This window comes from Cervus elaphus, chromosome 11 (genome assembly GCF_910594005.1).
Source record: "Cervus elaphus chromosome 11, mCerEla1.1, whole genome shotgun sequence".
NCBI classification, from domain to species: domain Eukaryota; kingdom Metazoa; phylum Chordata; class Mammalia; order Artiodactyla; family Cervidae; genus Cervus; species Cervus elaphus.
The window spans coordinates 75,978,408-75,999,898 of record NC_057825.1 but is presented as its reverse complement, the minus strand read 5'-3'; the positions used below and the strand labels follow the sequence as shown (position 1 = coordinate 75,999,898).

Below are 21,491 nucleotides of genomic sequence, written 5' to 3'. Positions count from 1 at the left end.
GTCTGTACTAAGTATAATTGAAAGTTAGAAACCACTATCACAGTTCCAAAGTGGATAACGGGGATGGTAAGCAAATTTAGATAAATTACCATTTTTCCCTCCAGATTTTAAAGGTCAAGAGTGGAATTTCATGTAGAGAAATTTTCCATGAAAGAGTCCTCAAGTACTCCGCTTCTGAGAGACAAGGCTACTACCAAAGAAAGCAGAGAGAAGGATGAAGTCACTGGTAAGGGCTTTTATGCTCCACGTGTAGAAACTAGCCTATGTGAAAACTGGCAGAGAAGTCCTGTCTAAAAGGAAAAATTAAAGATTTCTCAGGCTTGAACATTGCTGGTGGCATTATAAATCAGTATGTTACTTGGCAATGTATATTAAGAGCCACATAAACTTTCAAACCCTTTGGCAGAGTAATTCCACTTCTAGGAATCCATCATAAGGAACCACTACTAGTATGACTATTGGCTTCCCAGGTGGCTTAGTGGTAAGAATCTGCCTGCCAACGCAGGAGCTGCAGAAGACTCAGGTTTGTTCCATGGGTCGGGAAGATACTCTGGAAAGGATGGTAACCCATTCCAGTATTTTTGCCAGGATTATCATGGACAGTGGAGCCTGGTGAGCTACAGTCCAAAGGTTGCAAAGAGTTGGACATGATTGAGCACACACATACTAGTATTACTATTTCTAAACTACAGTCCAGTCATTAGATGGAATATTATTTAGCCCTCTAAAAAGCAATATGCAGAAACCAAAAATGTGTGCTTATATTAGAAAGGAACTTGAAGAACATATAAACCACATTTGAACTACATCATGGAAACAAACAAAAGTGTACATTAAAAGAAGATACTGGCTTGCATACAGCAAAATGCTAATTTGCAGATGGCAATTGTTGCAAGAAGTCTATAAACCCATGTGCATATATGCATCTTCTCAAACAAACACTAAAAATACAATTACTGTGAGACCACAATTTTTTTTAATATTAAAAAAATGAGAACCATGTGCCAGGATTAAGAATGGGACAAGGATACCCATTCTGACCACTCCTATTCAATACAGCACTGAAAATCCTGGCTGTTGAAATAGGCAAGAAAAAGAAACAAAAAGCATGAAGATTAAAAAAATAAGTAGTCTATTTATTTGCTGATAATGTAATTGTTTATATAGGGAGATTTAAAGAATCCATAAATACCTACTAAGAACTAGTAAATGAACTTATCAAGGTCACAGGATACAGAGTTACTATTAAAAATCAATTTTGACTTTACTTATTAGCAGAAAACAATCAGCAACAACTTTTTAAAAATCCTACTTGCAATAGTGTTGAAAAGCATGAAATATATTTAATAAAACATATGCAAGACTGCTACACTAGAAACTTAAAAAACACTGTTGAGAGAAATGACAGAAGTTCTAAATAAATGGAAAGATAAAGTAAGTTCATGATTAAAAGACTCAATAAATACTATGAAGACATCAGTTGTTCCTAAATTTACCTATGGACTCAATATAAGCCCAATCAGAATCTTACCAAGTTTTGGTTTTTTTAAAATGTAAATTGACAAGTTCATTCTACAATTTATAGGAAAATCAAATCCTCTAGAATATTCAGAGCACTGTTAGAAAAACAAAGTTGGAGGTCTTACACTATCTGACTTCAAAAGTTAGCATAAAATTATAGTAATCAAGATAGTGTGGTACAGACAAAAAGATCAATGAAACAGAAGAGAGAGCTAGAAATAGAACCACACTTATAGTCTTCTGATTTTCAACAAAGGCACAAAACAATGGGTAAAGAGAAGTTGTGTTTTTGTTATTGTTTTTTAAAACAGTGCTGGAATAACTAAATGTTCACAATGAAGAAAGAAAGTGAACCTTGACCCCTACTTCAAATATACTAACTTCAGATATATCATCAAATGTAAAAGCTAAAATCATCAAGTTTTAAGAAGAAAACACTGAAGAATAGATTCCTGACTTGAGGTAGGCAAAAGATTCTTAGCACATACAAAGTAGCAACTTCATATGGAAGAAAAAATGGATAAATTAGACATCACCAAAATTTAAAACTTCTGCACATCAAAAGACATTAATAAGAAAATAAAGAGGTAAGCCACAAACTAGGGTAAAATATTTGTGGAACATGTATTTGACAAAGGACTAATACACAGAATATGTTTTTAAAATTCTCGTGACTCAATAATAAAAAAAGCAAACAACTCAATTAGAAAATGGCTAAATGATATGAACAGAGGGTTCACAGAAGAAGATATACAAATGGCTAAATGAGCACACGAGAAAGTGCTCAATGTCACCAGAGAAATGCAAATTAAAACTACAGAGATACTACCACATACACAAATACAGTAGAAGGGCTAACATTAAAAAGATTAATACCTAACAAAGAGAACTGTTAGCATTGTCAATGGAAGTGTAAAATGCTACAACTAATTACACTGGAGTACAGTCTAGAAGTTTCTAAAAAAAAACTAAACACTCACCTGATTTATGACCCAGCAAATCCTCTAAGTATTTTTCCAAGATAAGTGAAAACAACACATGTCAACAACAAAAATTATACAAGAATGTTCAAAGTGGCTTTACTCATAATAGCCAAAAACCTGGAAATAGGCAAGCTTCCTTCAATAAGGAGAATAAACTATGGTATAATCATACAGTGGCACATTATTTAGCAATAAAAAGGAATCAGCTACATATTCATGTTACAACATGAATTAAAAAAAATCTCTAAATGTTGAAAGAAGCCTTACAAAAGTACAACTGTATGATGTCATTCATATGAACTTCAAGAAGAGGCAAACTAATCTTTGGCTGAAAAATGTGAACATGTGGTCAGCTCTGAGAGGCTAGAACAGGGATTATCTGGGAAGGGGTACAAATGATTTTAGGATGATGGTAAAGTTTTTCATCTTGATAGAGGTTTGGGTTACCAGATGTAGGTATTTATTTGCCAAAATTCAGCTCTTATACACCTAAAATTTAAATGTATGTGAATTTTACCTCAAAAGGTAAAAAGATCAAGAACTACTGAATTCTAGTTAATGATATACATGCTAAAGTATTAGCTGAAAGTGCTGATATCTGCAATTTTCTTTAAAATATATATAGAAAAGAAATGGACTAATGGACAAAAAGATAAGTGAAAAAACAGGCACAGCAAAATATTAATGATAAAATCTAGGTGAGGGTATATTGGGATTCATTGTAAAATTTATTTTTTCAACATTTCTCTGTTTAAATTTTTTTATAATAAAATATTGGGAGAAAAAAGATATCACTGCTAGATAGAATATTCTTTATGCTTTCTATTTTCTAAGTTTTCTATAATGTTTATAGAAATTTCTAAAATGTTTACAATCTTAAACATTTTAAAAGAAATTAAATTACGTTTCTTAAAATAATCAAATAAAATTATTTTAAAACAAGTTAAAAATCTTAGATTCAGTGAAAATTAAAATGTCCACTATTTTTAAACTCACAGTCATTTAATTCACTAGAAGCCTTAAGTATGTAGTTATGTAGCAAGTCACTATTTTTTAAGTAATTAAAAAACCATGAACTAATCAAACGTGGTATTAAAGTTTTTTCTTTTAATGTCTAATTTTAAACTTTCCCTTGTACTCAAACCTTTCCCTGTGTTAATTAATGTATTCTCATTAAAAGTACATCATTTCTTAGACTCTATAATAACTAAGCAGGGCAATATTTCTTATGAAATCTGAGAACTGGCTGTTTACTAAAGGACTTTATCTTTAGATAAGCACAAGCTTTAAGCCAGGTGCTAGTCATTTGTGTCTTGTTAATTTCCAAAACAAACAGAGGAGAGTGCCATGCAATTTCCATTACACACACTTCACCATTAGGACCAGCGTTTATTAGCTTGACACTGCTCCAGGAATAATGGTTTCATTCCTCACTGAAATAAAATAATGTGCCACACAACTCAGCAATGCGGAACTTCTGAAAAATGTTGTCATGTTAAACATGGTCATATTTTTAAAGTCTCCATTATGCCATAACAAAGGCCATTTGCTGTAGAGAACTCATTGTGAGCACAGAGAATTCTCACAGGGGCCCCAGACTTACCTCATTGCTATGTCATACGATTCCGGGTGAATACAAGTCTGGTCCAAAGGATTTGGCTTCAGTACAACATTCACTGCAGTTTTGCTCCTTTTCTTGCCTTGCTTCTCATTTGTGACCTCAACACCTGCTGAAGCTGTTACAGCAACTCCCTGAGTTTCGCCTGCAGATTCAGTTTGCTGACTACTGTAACCATTCAAAACAGAAAACAACAAAATTCTGTAAAGCAATTATCTTTTTATTAAAAAATATAATAAAATAATGCTATCTTTCTGTCATAAAAAAATAAACATTATGGGGGGATGTGGGAGGGTTAGAGGAGGGCAGAGGATTAGAACCTTTCATTAAAAATGAGCTTATTTCTCTGCCAAACAAATATACACAAACAGCCACCAGACTTTGACCATGCACTTCACAGAAAGTACCACTTATTTGTTTAAACCTATTAATAGGGCTTTCTGTTACTTAAAGCCCCAAACATTCTTAATTGATTCTGCCTGTGTAATTGGCATTCTAGGAGAGAACAGAGGAAAGCAGAGGAAAATAAATGAGGAGAAGGAGAAGGAAAAGGTGATTTCTCAAAGCGGGAAAAAAACACAAGCTCCCCAAAGGAATCTACTGAGTATAAAACAGAATGAATGGGAAAAGAATGACTAGAAAAAGACTCACATTTGACTTATGACAGGGAAACTTTAGAATTTTAAAAATTAAGAGATAAAAATAAAACATTACTTTGAAAGGAACTAGAATCAAACTGGCATCAGTTTTCTCACTGACAAACACAGATGCCGGAACACAGTGGAACAGTATTTTAAAAGCCTGAGACAAAATGATTTTTAATCTAGAATTACATACCTAGGCAAACTAGCAGTCAAGTTAAAATCACTTTCCGCCACGTAAGGACTGAAGTACAACCCATATAATATACTCTCTCTGAAAAGAACTTAAGTATAAATTCCAGCAAAAACAATGAATTCAAGAAAAATGATAATGTGGGCTATAAGAAACAGTGATGAGCACAGGAACCATAAAAATCACTAGGTTAAATAACTGCTCATGAATATTGTAAAAAATATATAAAAAGAACAGTCTGAAACTAAAATCCCAGATTATCCCATCATAGGACACAGCATTGAAGGGAGGAAGGTTGGGAAGAGACCTTTGGTTCTAGTTTTCTCTAGGCGGAGGACAGAGACACCTATTAACTCCAGAGACCAATCCAAATCAAATTTAAAGATAATAACCAGAAGAACAGAAGTAAGATACAAAAGGTGGAATCACTAAGAGGAGATAAAGATGAGTAAGGAAGACAATCTGATTCAGAGTTGGCCATCTGGTGATGTTCATGTGTAAGAGTCTTCTCTTGTGTTGTTGGAAGAGGGTGTTTGCTATGACCAGTGAATTCTCTTGGCAAAACTCTATTAGTCTTTGCCCTGCTTCATTCCATACTCCAAGGCCAAATCTGCCTGTTACTCCAGGTGTTTCTTAACTTCTTATTTTTGCATTCCAGTCCCCTGTAATGAAAAGGACATCTTTTTTGGGTGTTAGTTATAAAAGGTCTTGTAGGTCTTCATAAAACTGTTCAACTTCAGCTTCTTCGGCGTCACTGGCTGGGGCATAGACTTGGATTACTGGATATTGAATGGTTTGCCTTAGAAACGAACAGAGATCATTCTGCCATTTTTTGAGATTGCATCCAAGTACTGCATTTTGGACTCTTTTGCTGACTATGATAGCTACCCCATTTCTTCTAAGAGATTCCTGCTGACAGTAGTAGATATAATGGTCATCTGAGTTAAATTCACCCATTCCAGTCCGTTTTAGTTCGCTGATTCCTAAAATGTCAATGTTCACTCTTGCCATCTCCTGTTTGCCAACATGCAATCTGCCTTGATTCATGGACCTAACATTTCAGGTTCCTATGCAACATTGCTCTTTACAGCATTGGACCTTGCTTCTGTCACCAGTCACATTCACAACTGGGTGTTGTTTTTGCTTTGGCTCTGTCCCTTCATTCTTTCTGGAGTTATTTCTCCACTGATCTCCAGTAGCATATTGGGTACCTACCGACCTGGGGAGTTCATCTTTCACTGTCCTATCTTTTTGCATTTTTATACTGTTCATGGGGTTCTCAAGGCAAGAATACTGAAGTGGTTTGGCTATTCCCTTCTCCAGTGGATCACATTTTGTCAGACCTCTCCACCATGACCCCGTCCGTCTTGATTGGCCCTACATGGCATGGCTTAGTTTCATTGAGTTAGACAAGGCTGTGGTCCATATGACCAGATTGGCTAGTTCTCTGTGACTGTGGTTTCACTCTGTCTGCCCTCCGATGACCTCTCTCAGCATGTACTGTCTTACTGGGGTTTCCAAAAAATAACAAGGAGAGATAAGAAAGCCTTCCTCAGTGATCAGTGAAAAGAAATAGAGGAAAGTAATAGGGTGGGAAAGACCAGAGATCTATTCAAGAAAATTAGAGACACCACAGGAACATTTCATGCAAAGATGGACTCAATAAAGGACAGAAATGGTATGGACCTAACAGAAGAGAAGATACTCAGAAGAGGTGGCAAGAATACACAGAAGAACTATACAAAAAAGATCTTCACAACAGATAATCACGATGGTGTGATTACTCACCTAGAGCCAGACACCCTTGAAAGTGAAGTTAAGTGGGTCTTAGAAAGCATTGCTATGAACAAAGCTAGTGGAGGTGACGGAATTCCAGTTCAGTTCAGTTCAGTTGCTCAGTCGTCTCGGACTCTTTGTGACCCCATGAACTGCAGCATGCCAGGCAGGCCTCCCTGTCCATCACCAAGTCCCGGAGTCTACCCAAACCCATGTCCATTGAGTCGGTGATGCCATCCAACCATCTCATCCTCTGTCGTCCCCTTCTCCTCCTGCCCTTAATTTTCCTAGCATCAGGGTCTTTTCAAATGAGTCAGCTCTTTGCATCAGGTGGCCAAAGTATTGGAGTTTCAGCTTCAACATCAGTCCTTCCAATGAACACCCAGGACTGCTCTCCTTTAGGATGGACTGGTTGGATCTCCTTACAGTCCAAGGGACTCTCAAGAGTCTTCTCCAACACCACAGTTCAAAAGCATCGATTCTTCGGTGCTCAGCTTTCTTTACAGTCCAACTCTCACATCCATACATGACCCCTGGAAAAACCATAACCTTGACTAGATGGACCTTTGTTGGCAGAAAAAGTCTTTATTTTTTAATATGCTGTTTAGGTTGGTCATAACTTTCCTTCCAAGGAGTAAGCATCTTTTAATTTCATGGCTGCAATCACCATCTGCAGTGATCTTGGAGCCCCCCAAAATAAAGTCAGCCACTGTTTCCAGTTTCCCCATCTATTTGCCATGAAGTGATGGGACCAGATGCCATGATCTTAGTTTTCTGAATGTTGAGCTTTAAGCCAACTTTTTCACTCTCCTCTTTCACTTTCTTCAAGAGGCTCTTTGGTTCTTCTTCGCTTTCTGCCGTAAGGGTGGTGTATCTGCATATATGTGAGGTTATTGATATTTCTCCTGGCAATCTTGATTCCAGCTTGGGCTTCATCCAGCCCAGCATTTCTCATGATGCGCTCTGCATATAAGTTAAATAAGTAGGGTGACAATATACAGCCTTGACGTACTCCTTCTATTTGGAACCAGTCTGTTGTTGGAATTCCAGCTGAGTTATTTCAAATCCTAAAAGATGATGCTGTGAAAGTGCTGCACTCAATATGCCAGCAAATTTGGAAAACTCAGCAGTGGCCACAGACTGGAAAAGGTCAGTTTTCATCCCAATCCCAAAGACAGGCAATGACAAAGAATGCTAATACTACCGCACAATTGCACACATCTCACATGCTAGCAAAGTAATGCTCAAAATTCTCCAAGCCAGGCTTTAGCAATACATGAACCGTGAACTTCCAGATGTTCAAGCTGGATTTAGAAAAGGCAGAGGAACCAGAGTCAAAATGCCAACATATGCTGGATCATCAAAAAACCAAGAGAGTTCCAGAAAAACATCTATTTCTGCTTTATTGACTTTGCCAAAGCCTTTGACTGTGCGGATCACAACAAACTGTGGAAAATTCTTCAAGAGATGGGAATACCAGACCACCCGACCTGTCTCTTGAGAAATCTGCATGCAGGTCAGGAAGCAACAGTTAGAACTGGACATGGAACAACAGACTGGTTCCAAATAGGAAAAGGAGTACGTCAAGGCTGTATATTGTCACCCTGCTTATTTAACTTATCTGCAGAATACATCATGAGAAATGCTGGGCTGGAAGAAGCACAAGCTGAAATCAAGACTGCTGGGAGAAATATCAATAACCTCAGATAAACTTTTCACCTTATTCTTTTTTATACTATTTGAATTTACTAACCAAGTGTTTTACTGGTTAATTAATTGATTTTCCCCACTATATGAAATGTCACCTTTATCATAAACTAAATTCCCTCTGTGTTTTAGTGTATTTTAGACTCTATTCTGTTCTACCTATTTCTACATCAAAACCAAACTGTTTTAATTACTATAGCTTTACAATATATTCTGCTTTTCAGAGGGGCTGTTTTTCCCTCAGTCTTTTCCAGGAAAAAAAAAAAAAAAAATGATTATAACTCTTGTGTCAGAAGAAAAAAACACACAATGAATGAATCAAGTAGTTCCAAAGAGCAAATGCATAAAAGCTAGCCTTTTATGATTACAAAGTGCTAAGACATTTACCCAATTTCTTTGCTTTTTGTGCTACCAGGATTAGAAAGCAGGAATTTAGCTCTTAATTTACACATCTGATAATTAATGCCTTGGCCAGTTTTCATTGAGAAAGAAGTGGGGAAACTCAATTATGCTGCCCTTTTTTTTTGGCCACATCCTCATGTGGAACTTCAGTGACCAGGAATCGAACTTGTGGCCCTTATAGTATAAGCACATTGTCTTAACCACTGGACCACCAGGAAGTCCCTCAACTATGCTTAGGGGAACAGCTGTCAATATGAAGTGGTCATCGCAAAGTCTTGCACCAGTCCTTCCACTTGTCGTGCTCCAATCACATTGGCCTTAGCTTCTTTTCCTAAATACACCAAAGCTGGTCTTGCCTTAGGCTGCTGCACACATATTGTTTGTTCTGCTTGAATGACTTCCTCCTGATCCCTATGTGATTGGCTCTTTCATTTCATTCAAAACTTGGCTCAAATAACTTTTCAGTGAATAACTCATATAAAGCAGTTTATTGCTCCCTAAGATAGTGTCATATTGCTTTGTTTTAATTTTTATAATACTTATCTGAAACTGTTTTACTAGTTTATTTATTGTCTGTTTCATTTATTAAAACTTAACTCCATGAGGCCAGGGAATTTGTTCATTTGTTCACTGCTGTATTCCCAGTGCCTAGTAAAGATTAAGACAGTCTACACATAGTGAATGAAGGAATGATGAAATGAACAGCTAGATGAAGAAATGAACAACTAGGATTTATGCCAGTAAGAAGGATGGGTAACGGTAGAAGAGGAGGTTTATATTAGAACGACAGTGTACATTTTAATAATGACCTGCAAAATGTTCGAATATAATCCTGGTTGACTCTGATGAAACCAGCACATTGTTGGAAAGATTTTGGACCCAGCCCTTTCACTTTCTTCAGCTGTTCTCGGTTGATGAATGGCCCATTTTTCTCACGCCATTCAATAATATTTTTGGCTCGGTTGGCATTGAGTCCAGCGATATGCCTAAAAAAATAAACAAAATGAGTAACGTGACCAATGTAATTGTTCTAAAAGAACTGAAAGAAAAGATGGCATGTAAAGAAACATAAGAGCAATGGCAATTATACCTTGTCTCTAAGTTCAGTTAATCAAAGGGTTATGTAAAAACACAAAGGGCAAACAGTTTTCCAAGAGGAGAGAAGGACAGCAGAAAGCAAAACAGTAACAAAACCAGTGGCTGTCATAAAGATGCTGGTAAACTGGTTAACAGCGGTATAAGAAAACCACTTTTCCTACAGTATTTCTATACTAGTTACATTACTTGTATTTCTAAATCAAGTAATAATTCTGCCTATTCCTAGTGAGCTTACAAAGTGAGTCAGGAGCAGAAGTTACTATAGCTACAGCTGCACTGTACTATCTTATTTTTTTGTCAGTCTGTTCTCATCAGTAAAGACTTAAATGGTGGAAAGGTACTTATCCATGATTAAAAAAACTCTGTCATTAGGTAGTTGACTTGATGTTAATTAGAGAATCTGAATTCCATTATAGAATTCCATATATGGAATTATGGAATGGTTAGTACTATGGTAGAAAGTTGCTGTTGTGTAGTTGCTAAGTTGTGTCTGACTCTTTGCAACCTCATGGACTAGAGCCTGCCAGGCTCCTCTGTCCATGAGATTTCTCAGGCAAGAATTCTAGAGTAGGTTGCTATTTCCTTCTCCAGGGGATATTCCTGATACAGGGATTGAGCTCACCTCTCCTGCTAGGCAGGTGGATTCTTTACCATTGAGCCACCAGGGAGGCAACACCTTAAAATGCGAGGGATTCTTTTCTGCTATTCTAATTTCAAAGCAGAAGGATCTAGATTTTTTCCCAGAGGTCCAGAATTTCCAGACTTGTATAATAAATGCAAGATTAGGAACAAAAGAACAGTTCTTCTGTAACTCCAGGGGGGATAAAAAAGAATATAAGACATGATAATAGTATTAATATGATGAAGATTTTGATATGTAACTTGAGGAATCAAGGTAAAAATACGGTAACCATATACCCTGTTCCCTCAGAATTTATCTTCTGGTGACGGCCAGCTTTGACCGATGTAAGCAAGAGACTGAACTAGCGAAAAATATTTACCTATTATGTGACGGGAAATGGCTCTTTTCCATGTTAACCTTATTTAAACTCTATTAGTGACTCAATGGAGAAGGCAATGGCACCCCACTCCAGTACTCCTGCCTGGAAAATCCCATGGATGGAGAGGCCTGGTAGGCTGCAGTCCATGGGGTCGCTGAGAGTTGTACATGACTGAGGGACTTCACTTTCACTTTTCACTTTCATGCACTGGAGAAGGAAATGGCAACCCACTCCAGTGTTCTTGCCTGGAGAATCCCAGGGACGGGGGAGCCTGGTGGGCTGCCGTCTATGGGGTCGCAGAGACTTAGCAGCAGCAGCAGTGACTCAACGTTACCACATGCTCTTTAGATTTTTAGTATTAAAAATAATATATATGAATTGTTATGATTATTTTCTTAAATGATGTCTTCCTCCCTGACGGATTACTTAAAGCAATGTATGAACTGATCAATTTTCTATACTTGGCAACTTCACACGTGTCCCCTTGTTCTAACTGAGTTTGGACAGTCAGTAAAGAAACTCAAGATTCTGTAATCTTCAGCCACAGACTTCCTCTCTCACCTTAACAAAACTTCTGAACAGATGTTAATATCCACTCCCACAAAACTGACACATTCTTCTACAACACTGTCCAGTGTTGCCTTGAGCAGAGTCTGAGATACATCATGCTGAAAAGACAAAGATCAAACATCAATCAAAGCAAAAAAAAAAAAAAAAAAGTACAGAACATGGAATTCTCGGACTACTCTATTACTTTGCCTGTATTACAGGTAGCAGGCTAAGACACAGCAAAGTCAATTTGTTCATTTCTCTTAAACACTGTTTGCTGATGTAACTGACCTAAACTTTAGGAATCTGTGTTTCATTCTCTCTACTTATACACGTGACTTGAGTACAACAGCACCAGTATTTTTCCCTTAGCTTGCCATAAAAATTACCTCTTGAGTTCATTAAAACACAGGTTGCTAGGCCCCACACCAACAGTCTTTGATTCAGTAGGTCTGGGGTGGGGCCTGAGAATTTACATTCCAACAAGCTCCGCAGTAATGCTGCTGCTGGTTCTGGGAGCACACTGAGCCATGCTGGTTACTATCATTTGCACACTGCCTTGAAGTCTTATCTTCACTTGCATGTGTGTTACGACCCTTTGTTCTTAAGAGAAGAGTGAACAGGAAGGAGAACATGAATATTAAGGAAGTTTGACAGTAAACCAAACTCTCATATTTCATGAAATTGTAGAGACTATTGCTTATAAGTCTTTTTTTCAAAAAAAAAAAGATGTCCTTTTCATCATAGGGGACTGGAATGCAAAAGGAGGAAGTCAAGAGATACCTAGAGTAATAGGCAAGTTTAGCCTTGGAGTACAAAATGAAGCAGGGCAAAGGCTAACAGAGTTTGGCCAAAAGAACGCACTGGTCACAGCAAACACCCTCTTCCAACAACACAAGAGAAGACTCTACATATGGACATCACCAGATGGTCAATACTGAAATCAGATTGATTGTGTTCTTTGCAACTGAAGATGGAGAAGCTCTATACAGTCAGCAAAAACAAGATCAGGAGCTGACTGTGGCTCAGATCATGAACTCCTTATTGTAAAATTGAGACTTAAATTGAAGAAAGTGGGGAAAACCACTAGACCATTCAGGTATGACCTAAATCAAATCCCTTATGAGTATACAGTGGAAGTGACAAATAGATTCAAGGGATTAGACCTGATAGACAGAGTGCCCGAAGAACTATGGATGGAGGTTTGTAACATTATACAGGAAGACAGGGATCAAGACCATCCCCAAGAAAAAGAAATGCAAAAAGGCAAAATGGTTGTCTGACCAGGCCTTACAAATAGCTGAGAAAAGAGAAGAGAAAGGTAAAGGAGAAAAGGAAAGATAAACCCATCTGAATGCAGAGTTGCAAAGAATAGCAAGGAGAGATAAGAAAGTCTTCCTCAGTGATCAATGCGAAGAAATAGAGGAAAACAACAGAATGCGAAAGACTAGAGATCTCTTCAAGAAAATCAGAGATACCATGGGAACATTTCATGCAAAGACAGGTACAAAAAAGGACATAAATGGTATGGACCTAACAGAAGCAGAAAATACTAAGAAGAGGTGGTGACAATACATAGAAAAACCATACAAAAAAGATCTTTATGACCTGGATAACCACAATAGTGTGATCACTCCCCCAGAGCCAGACATCCTGGAGTGTGAAGTCAAGTGGGCCTTAGGAAGCATCACTACAAACAAAGCTAGTGGAAGTGATGGAATTCCAGTTGAGTTATTTCAAATCTTAAAAGATGATGCTGTGAAAGTGCTGCACTCAATATACCAGCAAATTTGGAAAACTCAGCAGTGGACACAGGACTGGAAAAGGTCAGTTTTCATTCCAATCCCAAAGAAAGGCAATGCCAAAGAATGTTCAAACTACCGCACAACTGCACTCATTTCACATGCTAGCAAAGTGATGCTCAAAATTCTCCAAGCCAGGCTTCAACAGTATGTGAACCAAGAACTTCCAGATGTTCAAGCTGAATTTAGAAAAGGTAGAGGAACCAGATATCAAATTGCCAACATCCGCTGGATCAACGAAAAAGCAAGAGAGGTCCAGAAAAACATCTATTTCTGCTTTATTGACTATGCCAAATCCTTTGACTGTGTGGATCACAACAAACTGTGGAAAATTCTTCACGAGATGGGAATACCAGACCACCTCACCTGCCTCCTGAGAAATCTGTATACTCAAACTGAGTTAGTACAAGTTATCTTTAAACTGAAATTTTTAAACTTTGGAAGAAAAAAAAAAACAACAACAATGAAGCAAGCCCAACCACCAGATTTGGTAGTGGTAATAGCAACAAAATTGAGAGAAAATGTTGACTCCAATCAGCAATCTTTGACTTTATTTGAACCACATTTTACATGTGAAAAAAAATTAATTTTTAAAATGATTTTACAAATATGGAAAACAATAAAAACGACAGACCTATTGTGGTAATAATGTTCTTAAACATCTTCAAAATTAAAAGCCAAATAAAAACATCCTTATCAGAATAGCTAAAATGAAAAAGATGAAAAATACCAAGTACTGATAGGATGTGAAGCAACCGGAATGCTGAAAATATCATCATGATAAGTGCATGTTAGGTCAGATATGCAACAAGGCAGTTGTATGGGGGATTTATTTTGTATGGTTTAAACACAATTTCTCACATAAAGCTGAAATGAGATATTTGCATACAATGTAAAAATTTATTAGTGTTCAATATAAATTAAACTAGACAAACTGGAAGGAATAAAAAACAAAAACTCTTAGAAACAAAAAAATTGCCAAAACTGACTGAAGAAGAAATAAGAAAAATGAACAGATCTATCAAAAATCTCCCCAACAAGAAAAATACAGGACTGGACATCTTCATTAATGAATTTTACCAAATATTTAAAGAATTAACAGTAATCCTTTTTAAGCTCTTTCAGAAAAAAATATGAGGAGGGAACATGTCTTAACTCATTCTGTCAGGTTAGCATTACTCTGATATCAAAGATACCACCAGATAAGAAAGCTATAGACCGATATTCCTTATGAATATAGGTGCAAAAGTCCTCAACAAGACATTAGGAAACTGAATCCCACAATACATTAAAAGGATCTAACATCATGAGGTACAATCCTGCACTCAGTGGATGTAAACTCAAGAAATACATTTTTTTTTTCAGGTGAAAAACAATTTCTGTTGCCTTTTTAAAACTTAATTGTGAAATAACTTCAAATTTAGAAAACAAACAAAAAACCCTGCAAGAGTAGTATAAAGGATCTCCTCATAGCCTTCTTTCAAACAAATGCTCCAGTGTGCATTTCCAAATAATAAGGACACTGTGTTATATATCGCGGTATTAATATGGTAAATAAAATCAGGTAAGTTATCAGCAATGTAATAGTATCTAATGGGCTTCCCTGGTGGCTCAGCAGTAAAGAATCCACCTACAACGCAAGAGACTCGGGTTCCATCCCTGGGTCGGGAAGATCCCCTGGAGAAGAAAATAGCAACCCAGTACAGTATTCTTGCCTGGAAAATCCCATGGACAGAGGAGCCTGGCAGGCCACAGTCTACGGGGTCACAAAGAGTCGGACACGACTTTAGTGACTAAACAGCAACAATACTATCTAATGCACAGGCCAAACTCAAATTTCATCAAATGTCCCAATTCTACTTAACAGCATTTTCCTCCCAATCCAGAATTGAATCCAGGGCCACACACTGCATTTGAGTTATAATTTTATACTCTGTGCTAGGCAGCTTCCAAGATGGTTCCAGGGGTCGCCAACTCCCGGTATTCATGCACTTGTGTATCCTATCTCTTTGAGTACAGAATTCACTGATGATTCTTGCCTGTATCAATGGACATGTTCATTCAGTCATGTCCGACTCTTTGCGATCCCGTGGACTGCAGCCTACCAGGCTCCTCTGCCCGTGGGAATTCCCAGGCAAGAGTTCTGCAGTGGGTTGCTGTTTTCCTCTCCAGGGGATCTTCCCAACCCAGGGATTGAACTCAGGTCTCCTGCACTGCAGGCAGACTCTACCATCTGAGCCACCAGGGAAGCCCAAGATTATTTTCCACCTCCAATTACCTCTTTCTGTGAAAAAGTATTTATCTTGACTCAATCAAAATTTAAAAGAATAGACTCAAGAGTATACCATATAGGTTCACTGTCTTCATGTTTTCTGGACTGGAACAAATCAATGAACAACTTATACTACCCATGAAATCTTCCCGAATGTTTTTATTTGAGGGTTAAAAACCCTTGTATTTAAACATAAATAAAAAACAGTGTTTAATTTTATCTTAAGTTGTAAGGGTAAGTATTATATTGAGGAGCTATTATTTTAAATTATGTTTTACTGTAATAGAGTGACATATACATATATGCAAACACATGTATGTGTGATGAGTATCTTGATCATGGTATAAAATATATTTCCTACTGTGTATCATGATCAAAGGTATGAAAAATAATGGGTTAAGCCAATATCAGCAGTCTCATTCCACTTATCCAGTCACAGGAAATAAAATGTGAGGGTATATCTTCTGAGGCTTCCAGAAAGAGACATCACTCTCAAATACAGACCCACGTCTTTTCTTCTTTTCATTCAAGTATGCCTCCTGCAGCTGGAGTGAGCATTATCTTACGTCACCAGGACCAGCTGGAGGACCAAGCTGACTCCGAGTATGGCAGGTAACACACATGCAAAGACTCTGGATCTTCCTGAAATCCTGTACCAACCAGCTCTGGATTCCCTGCCCACTCTGCCCCCATCCCAACACACACAATGACCTTCTAGCAATGACAGTTCCTTATTGTTTAATAAAAGAATAATAAATTTCCTTATTGTCCGAGCCACTTGGAGTTGGGATCTCTGATGTTTTTCTAGTTGAAGCAGTCATTTTATTTAGGGGCTTGAAGTGTAGTGCCAAGACTAAACCAACAAAAACAAGTAACAATAACCATACTACCAAAGTCCTTGAGATTTTACTGTCAGGCACTGTTCCAAGGCTTTTATAATATTATCTAACTTAATCCTCACAACAATTGTAAGAAGTTTGTGCATGATTTCATGCATCTTTATAAGATGCGTGAAATAAGAATTTATTCTAAGGAAATAGCAAGACTATTGTTCAAAGGGATGTACGTATGTGTGTGTACAACTTAAAAGTTCACCCAGAAGGTAAATGATGAAATAACCACAACACGAATTATTATGAAGTCATTACAAAGCATAAAGCAGAACAGCTATTTTTTTAAAAAGCCCTTTAAAAAAAAATTTTAAAAAGCTAATGCCCTTTAAAAAAGGGGGGGGGGGTATGTCCAAGACAACAACATACTAGGTTGAAATACTTTTTAAATCCCTCTAGCAGTTAGACTCATGTAATAAAACTTTTTGCTGTCATCTATAATCCTGGATTTTGCCTACATTCTTCCCCAACTATTTGCTTATAAAAGTACTAAAGAGTTAATAGTATTTTCTAAAAGTAAAAATCATATATGATTAGGGGAGGGAATACTGAACAGAGTTCCACATTGTCCTCATAATAGTGTCTTTGACATTAAAGCAATAAAGCAAAGGCATTGGTATCTGTCATTCTAAAAACATTTTCTAGGCAACTATTATGTACCAGACACTGTGTTAGCTGTGCTCGGTGTTCAAAGTACAGTAAAAACCATATGAATTTCCTGTCTTCAAGAAGCTCAGTTTACATCTGCTGAAAGCTGGGCTGTGACACATCACTCTACTGGTAGTCAGTCTATTAGGAGCAAGAGGATCCCAGGACTGATTGTGCTAATCGTCAAGGACTTGATGCCAGGAAAGATGAATTGGTTTTTTTTTTTAAGTTACCTTATTCTGAATTCTGGGGCAAGTTATTTGAATTTTATAAACAGACTGTTTCAAATTCAAGGAAATATTGTTTGGGCCATTACATTTTTACCTAAAATTTACAGGATTTTTAAAAAGGAACATAAGCAGTCATTTATACTCGTCAGCTTCTTTTGAGGTCAGAATCCACATTGTTATTATTGCTCTACCACAAACTTCTAAAGAATTGCTGATCTAAACTGCTCTTTTTTTAAAAAAAATTTGGTCCTAAGCACTAAAATTATCTCACAACTATTTCAAAAAATCCTCCCAGATGGCACACTGTCTGTGGACTGCAGCAACAAAATCTCACTTTGCATATTCCATATAAATTTAGGGTTATTCCCAAGCAGTTTTCTGATGCAACATTCTTGAGTATTTTCTTTAGCAATTATCATTCACTCATGCCCCTTCCTGTTTCTCATTATTGCCAAAATGCAAAATGCACTTAGAAACTAAAAATGTAAAAAGCTTTACAGGAAAAGTCTAGCCAATTTCTAATAAGGCAAGTTCATTTCCTCATCTTACATCTACTTTTCTTTGATTGACAAGTGACAGTTTAAAAGTCATCCAGAAATGTGTGGGTTGAATGACCCATAAAAGACAGAACTGACAGAAGAATGGAAAACATTTGAGAAAATAGAAAACGTGTATTTAACAGTAGTTCCTCCTCCAATTCTTCAAATCTAGTATACAAGAGGTCTTTATATTCTTCCTTTAAAGACTAAGACAATGTTCAGCACCATAGAAATACTGTATGTAACACTGTTTTACTAAAAGTAAAAATCAGATACCTTTAGGGGAGGGAATACTGAACAAAGTTCCATATTTTCCTCATAATATCTTTTTAAAAACCTATGTGTTCTCTACTGGATCATACATATTTACATGTAACAAACAAATACTCTTGAAAAGTCTTGAAAAAGACTTTAAAAATATTTCTTCATAAGCAGATTCTTTTGAAAATAGATACTGACACTAGCAGAACATCTTTGTTTTTTTAAATGAATAAACCACAGGTACAATGAACAACTCACTGCGCCTATGGGGCTCTGGGATTAAGATGGCAAAAGGCATTTCAGCACTGGAGGTACTTCTCTAAAAGATCTGGAAACAGATGAAAGTACAGCCAGTGGTTGTAATGGGAAAAAACAGCCTAGAAAGACATTCTCTTTGTAAATCTTCCTGCTCTGATAAAGCCTATGAAGCGTATGCTGGAGACTCCTTTACTGCTAACTCATTATTTAGGCACCCAATTTGCATTAACTTATACCACTCAATTTAAATCAATTTATTCGAGTTAACTTGACAGAAAGATCGCTAGGACAATGACTGTCTTCCCTGTTCTGCAGAAGACAAATGGAAACTAATTTTTAAACAAATCAACCTTCCACTCTGACTCTAGGGCTAGAGCTTGGATCTTCTGGGTCTCAAAGGAGTCCCCACACTTGTTCAGTGAGGTCTCCCCACTTCTGGACAACCAGAATTTCTGTTTCCAAGACACTGCATAATCTCTGAAATCTCCATTCAGCACAAAACTCCAGTACTTTTTATGTGCTGGCCTTAAGGAGTCTTGGCCTAAATATGTGCACCTTCATATCTGGTCAAAGACATTTTTGAGAAAAACAAACAAGACTTCTACTTTTAGCTGTAACAGAGTAATTGGTACCAGAGTACTTTTCCCACCATGAACAACTATAAAACCGGCTAAATACTTGGCTACATATACCCAGGGCACCAGGACAAGACTCTACAAACCAGGCAAAAAAAGCAGCTGTCTGAGAGTTGAGGCTCTACAGAGATTCCTGTGACTGCAGAGCAGGAAGACATAGGAAGTCCTGCCTGTCACAGTAGGGAGACCTCACTGATCACCCAGGTATTTTGCTGATACCTCTGAAAGGTCAGGCCTGAGAAATGGGGCTATTCTAGTCCTAGAGTAAAGGTTACTCTACATCCATTTTAACAAACTTTATAATAATCCTTTTCAGACTCATTCATTCTATCAAACATTTAAGGAAGAAATCATACCAGTTCAATACAATCTCTCCCAGAAGATAAAAATAGTTTTATTCATAATTGCCAAAACTTAGAAGCAACCCAGATGTTCTTTAGCAGGTGGATGAAGAAATAATCATGGTACAATTAGACAACGAAGTATTACTCAATACTGAAAATAAATGTGCTATTAAGCCATAGAAAGACAGGGAGGAACCTTAAATACATATTATTACATGAAAAGAAGTCAGTTTAAAAGGGCTGCATACTGTTTGATTCCAACTCTATCACATTCTGGAAGAAGCAAAACTATAGAGACAATAAAAAGGTCAGTGGTTGCCTGGGGTCAGAGAGGAGGGAGGAAGCAATCAGCATAGTTCAGAGTATCTTTAGGGTAGTAAAACTATTCTGTATGATACTACAATGGTGGATACATGTCATTATGCATGCGTGCTCAGTTGCCTAGTTGTGAATGACTCTTTGCAACCCCACAGACTGTAGCCCGTCAGGCTCCTCTGTCCATGGGATTTTCTAGGCAAGAATACTGGAGTAGGTTGTCACTTCCTCCTTCAGGGGATCTTTCTGACCCAGGGATCGAACCCACATCTCCTGTGTCTCCTGCACTGGCAGGCGCGTTCTTTACCACTGTGCCACCTGGGAAGCCCACATGTCATTATACATTTGTCAAAATCCATAGAATGTACAACATATTTAGAATAATAAGCCTTAATATAAACTAGGGGCTTCCCTGATAGCTCAGTTGGTAAAGAATCTGCCTGTAATGCAGGAGACCCCAGTTTGATTTCTGGGTCGGGAAGATCCACTGGAGAAGGTGATAGGCTACCCACTCTAATATTCTTAGGTTTCCCTTGTGGCTCAGTTGATAAAGAATCCGCCTACAATGCGGGAGACCTGGGTTCAATCCCTGGGTTGGGAAGGTCCCCAGGAGTAGGGAAAGGCTACCCACTCCAGTATTCTGGCCTGGAGAATTCCATGGACTGTATAGTCCATGGGGTCACAAAGAGTCAGACACCACTGAGCGACTTTCACTTTCACTTTAATATAAACTATGAACTCTGGGTAAAATGATGTGTCAGTATATTCACTGAATGTAACATGTACCACCCTGGTGTGGAATGTTGCCAGTGGAGCCGGTGGAGGGGGCAATCGTGCACACGTGGGAGCAAGGGGCAATGGAAACTGTCTTTTCACTCAATTCTGTTAAAAAGACATAATAACCTTTATAAGATTCAATCTGATCCGATAATAAATTTACAGATTGCTAGAATAAAATACTAAACTAGAGATCTCTTCAAGAAAATTAGAGATACAAGGGAACATTTCACGCAAAGATGAGCACAATTAAGGACAGAAATGGTATGGACCTAACAGAAACAGAAGATATTAAGAAGAGGTGCAAGAATACACAGAAGAACTATACAAAAAATATCTTCATGACCCAGATAATCACGATGGTATGATCATTCACCTAGAGCCAGACTCCTGGAATGTAAAGTCAAGTGGGTCTTAGGAAGCATCACTACAAAGCTAGTGGAGGAGATGGAATTCCAGTTGAGCTATTTCAAATCCTAAAAATGATGCTGTGAAACTGATGCGCTAAATATGCCAACAAATTTGGAAGACTCAGCAGTGGCCACAGGACTGGAAAAGGTCAGTTTTCATTCCAATCCCAAAGACAGGCAATGACAAAGAATGCTCAAACTACCACACAACTGCACTCATCTCACAGGCTAGCAAAGTAATGCTCAAAATTCTCCAAGCCAGACTTCAACAGTACGTGACATGAACTTCCAGATGTTCAAGCTGGATTTAGAAAAGGCAGAGGAACCAGAGATCAAACTGCCAACATCCACTGGACTGTCAAAAAAGCAAGAGAGTTCCAGAAAAACATCTACTTCTGCTTTATTAACTATGCCAAATCCTTTGACTGTGTGGATCACAACAAACTGTGGAAAATTCTAAAAGAGATGGGAATACCAGACTCTTGAGAAATCTGTATGCAGGTCAGGAAGCAACAGTTAGAACTGGACATGGAACAACAGACTGGTTCCAAATAGGAAAAGGAGTATGTCAAGGCTGCATATTGTCACCCTGCTTATTTAACTTATATAGAGAGTACATTA

The 21,491-nt window shown here is 37.5% G+C and overlaps 1 protein-coding gene across 3 annotated transcripts in view; it reads right to left on the bottom strand.

Moving 5' to 3' along the window:
* SRBD1 (S1 RNA binding domain 1) overlaps nt 1–21,491 on the bottom strand; it is a 228,280-nt gene that overhangs the window by 21,877 nt on the left and 184,912 nt on the right. For 2 of the 3 annotated variants that reach the window (XM_043918107.1, XM_043918109.1), the window contains exons 17-19: nt 11,502–11,608; nt 9,651–9,827; nt 4,108–4,290 (exon numbers count right to left, since the gene is read on the bottom strand). In XM_043918107.1, coding sequence (XP_043774042.1) covers nt 4,108–4,290; nt 9,651–9,827; nt 11,502–11,608 — 467 coding nt within the window. The remainder of the gene's footprint in view (nt 1–4,107; nt 4,291–9,650; nt 9,828–11,501; nt 11,609–21,491) is intronic. The other variant, XM_043918108.1, reaches the window with a different exon arrangement.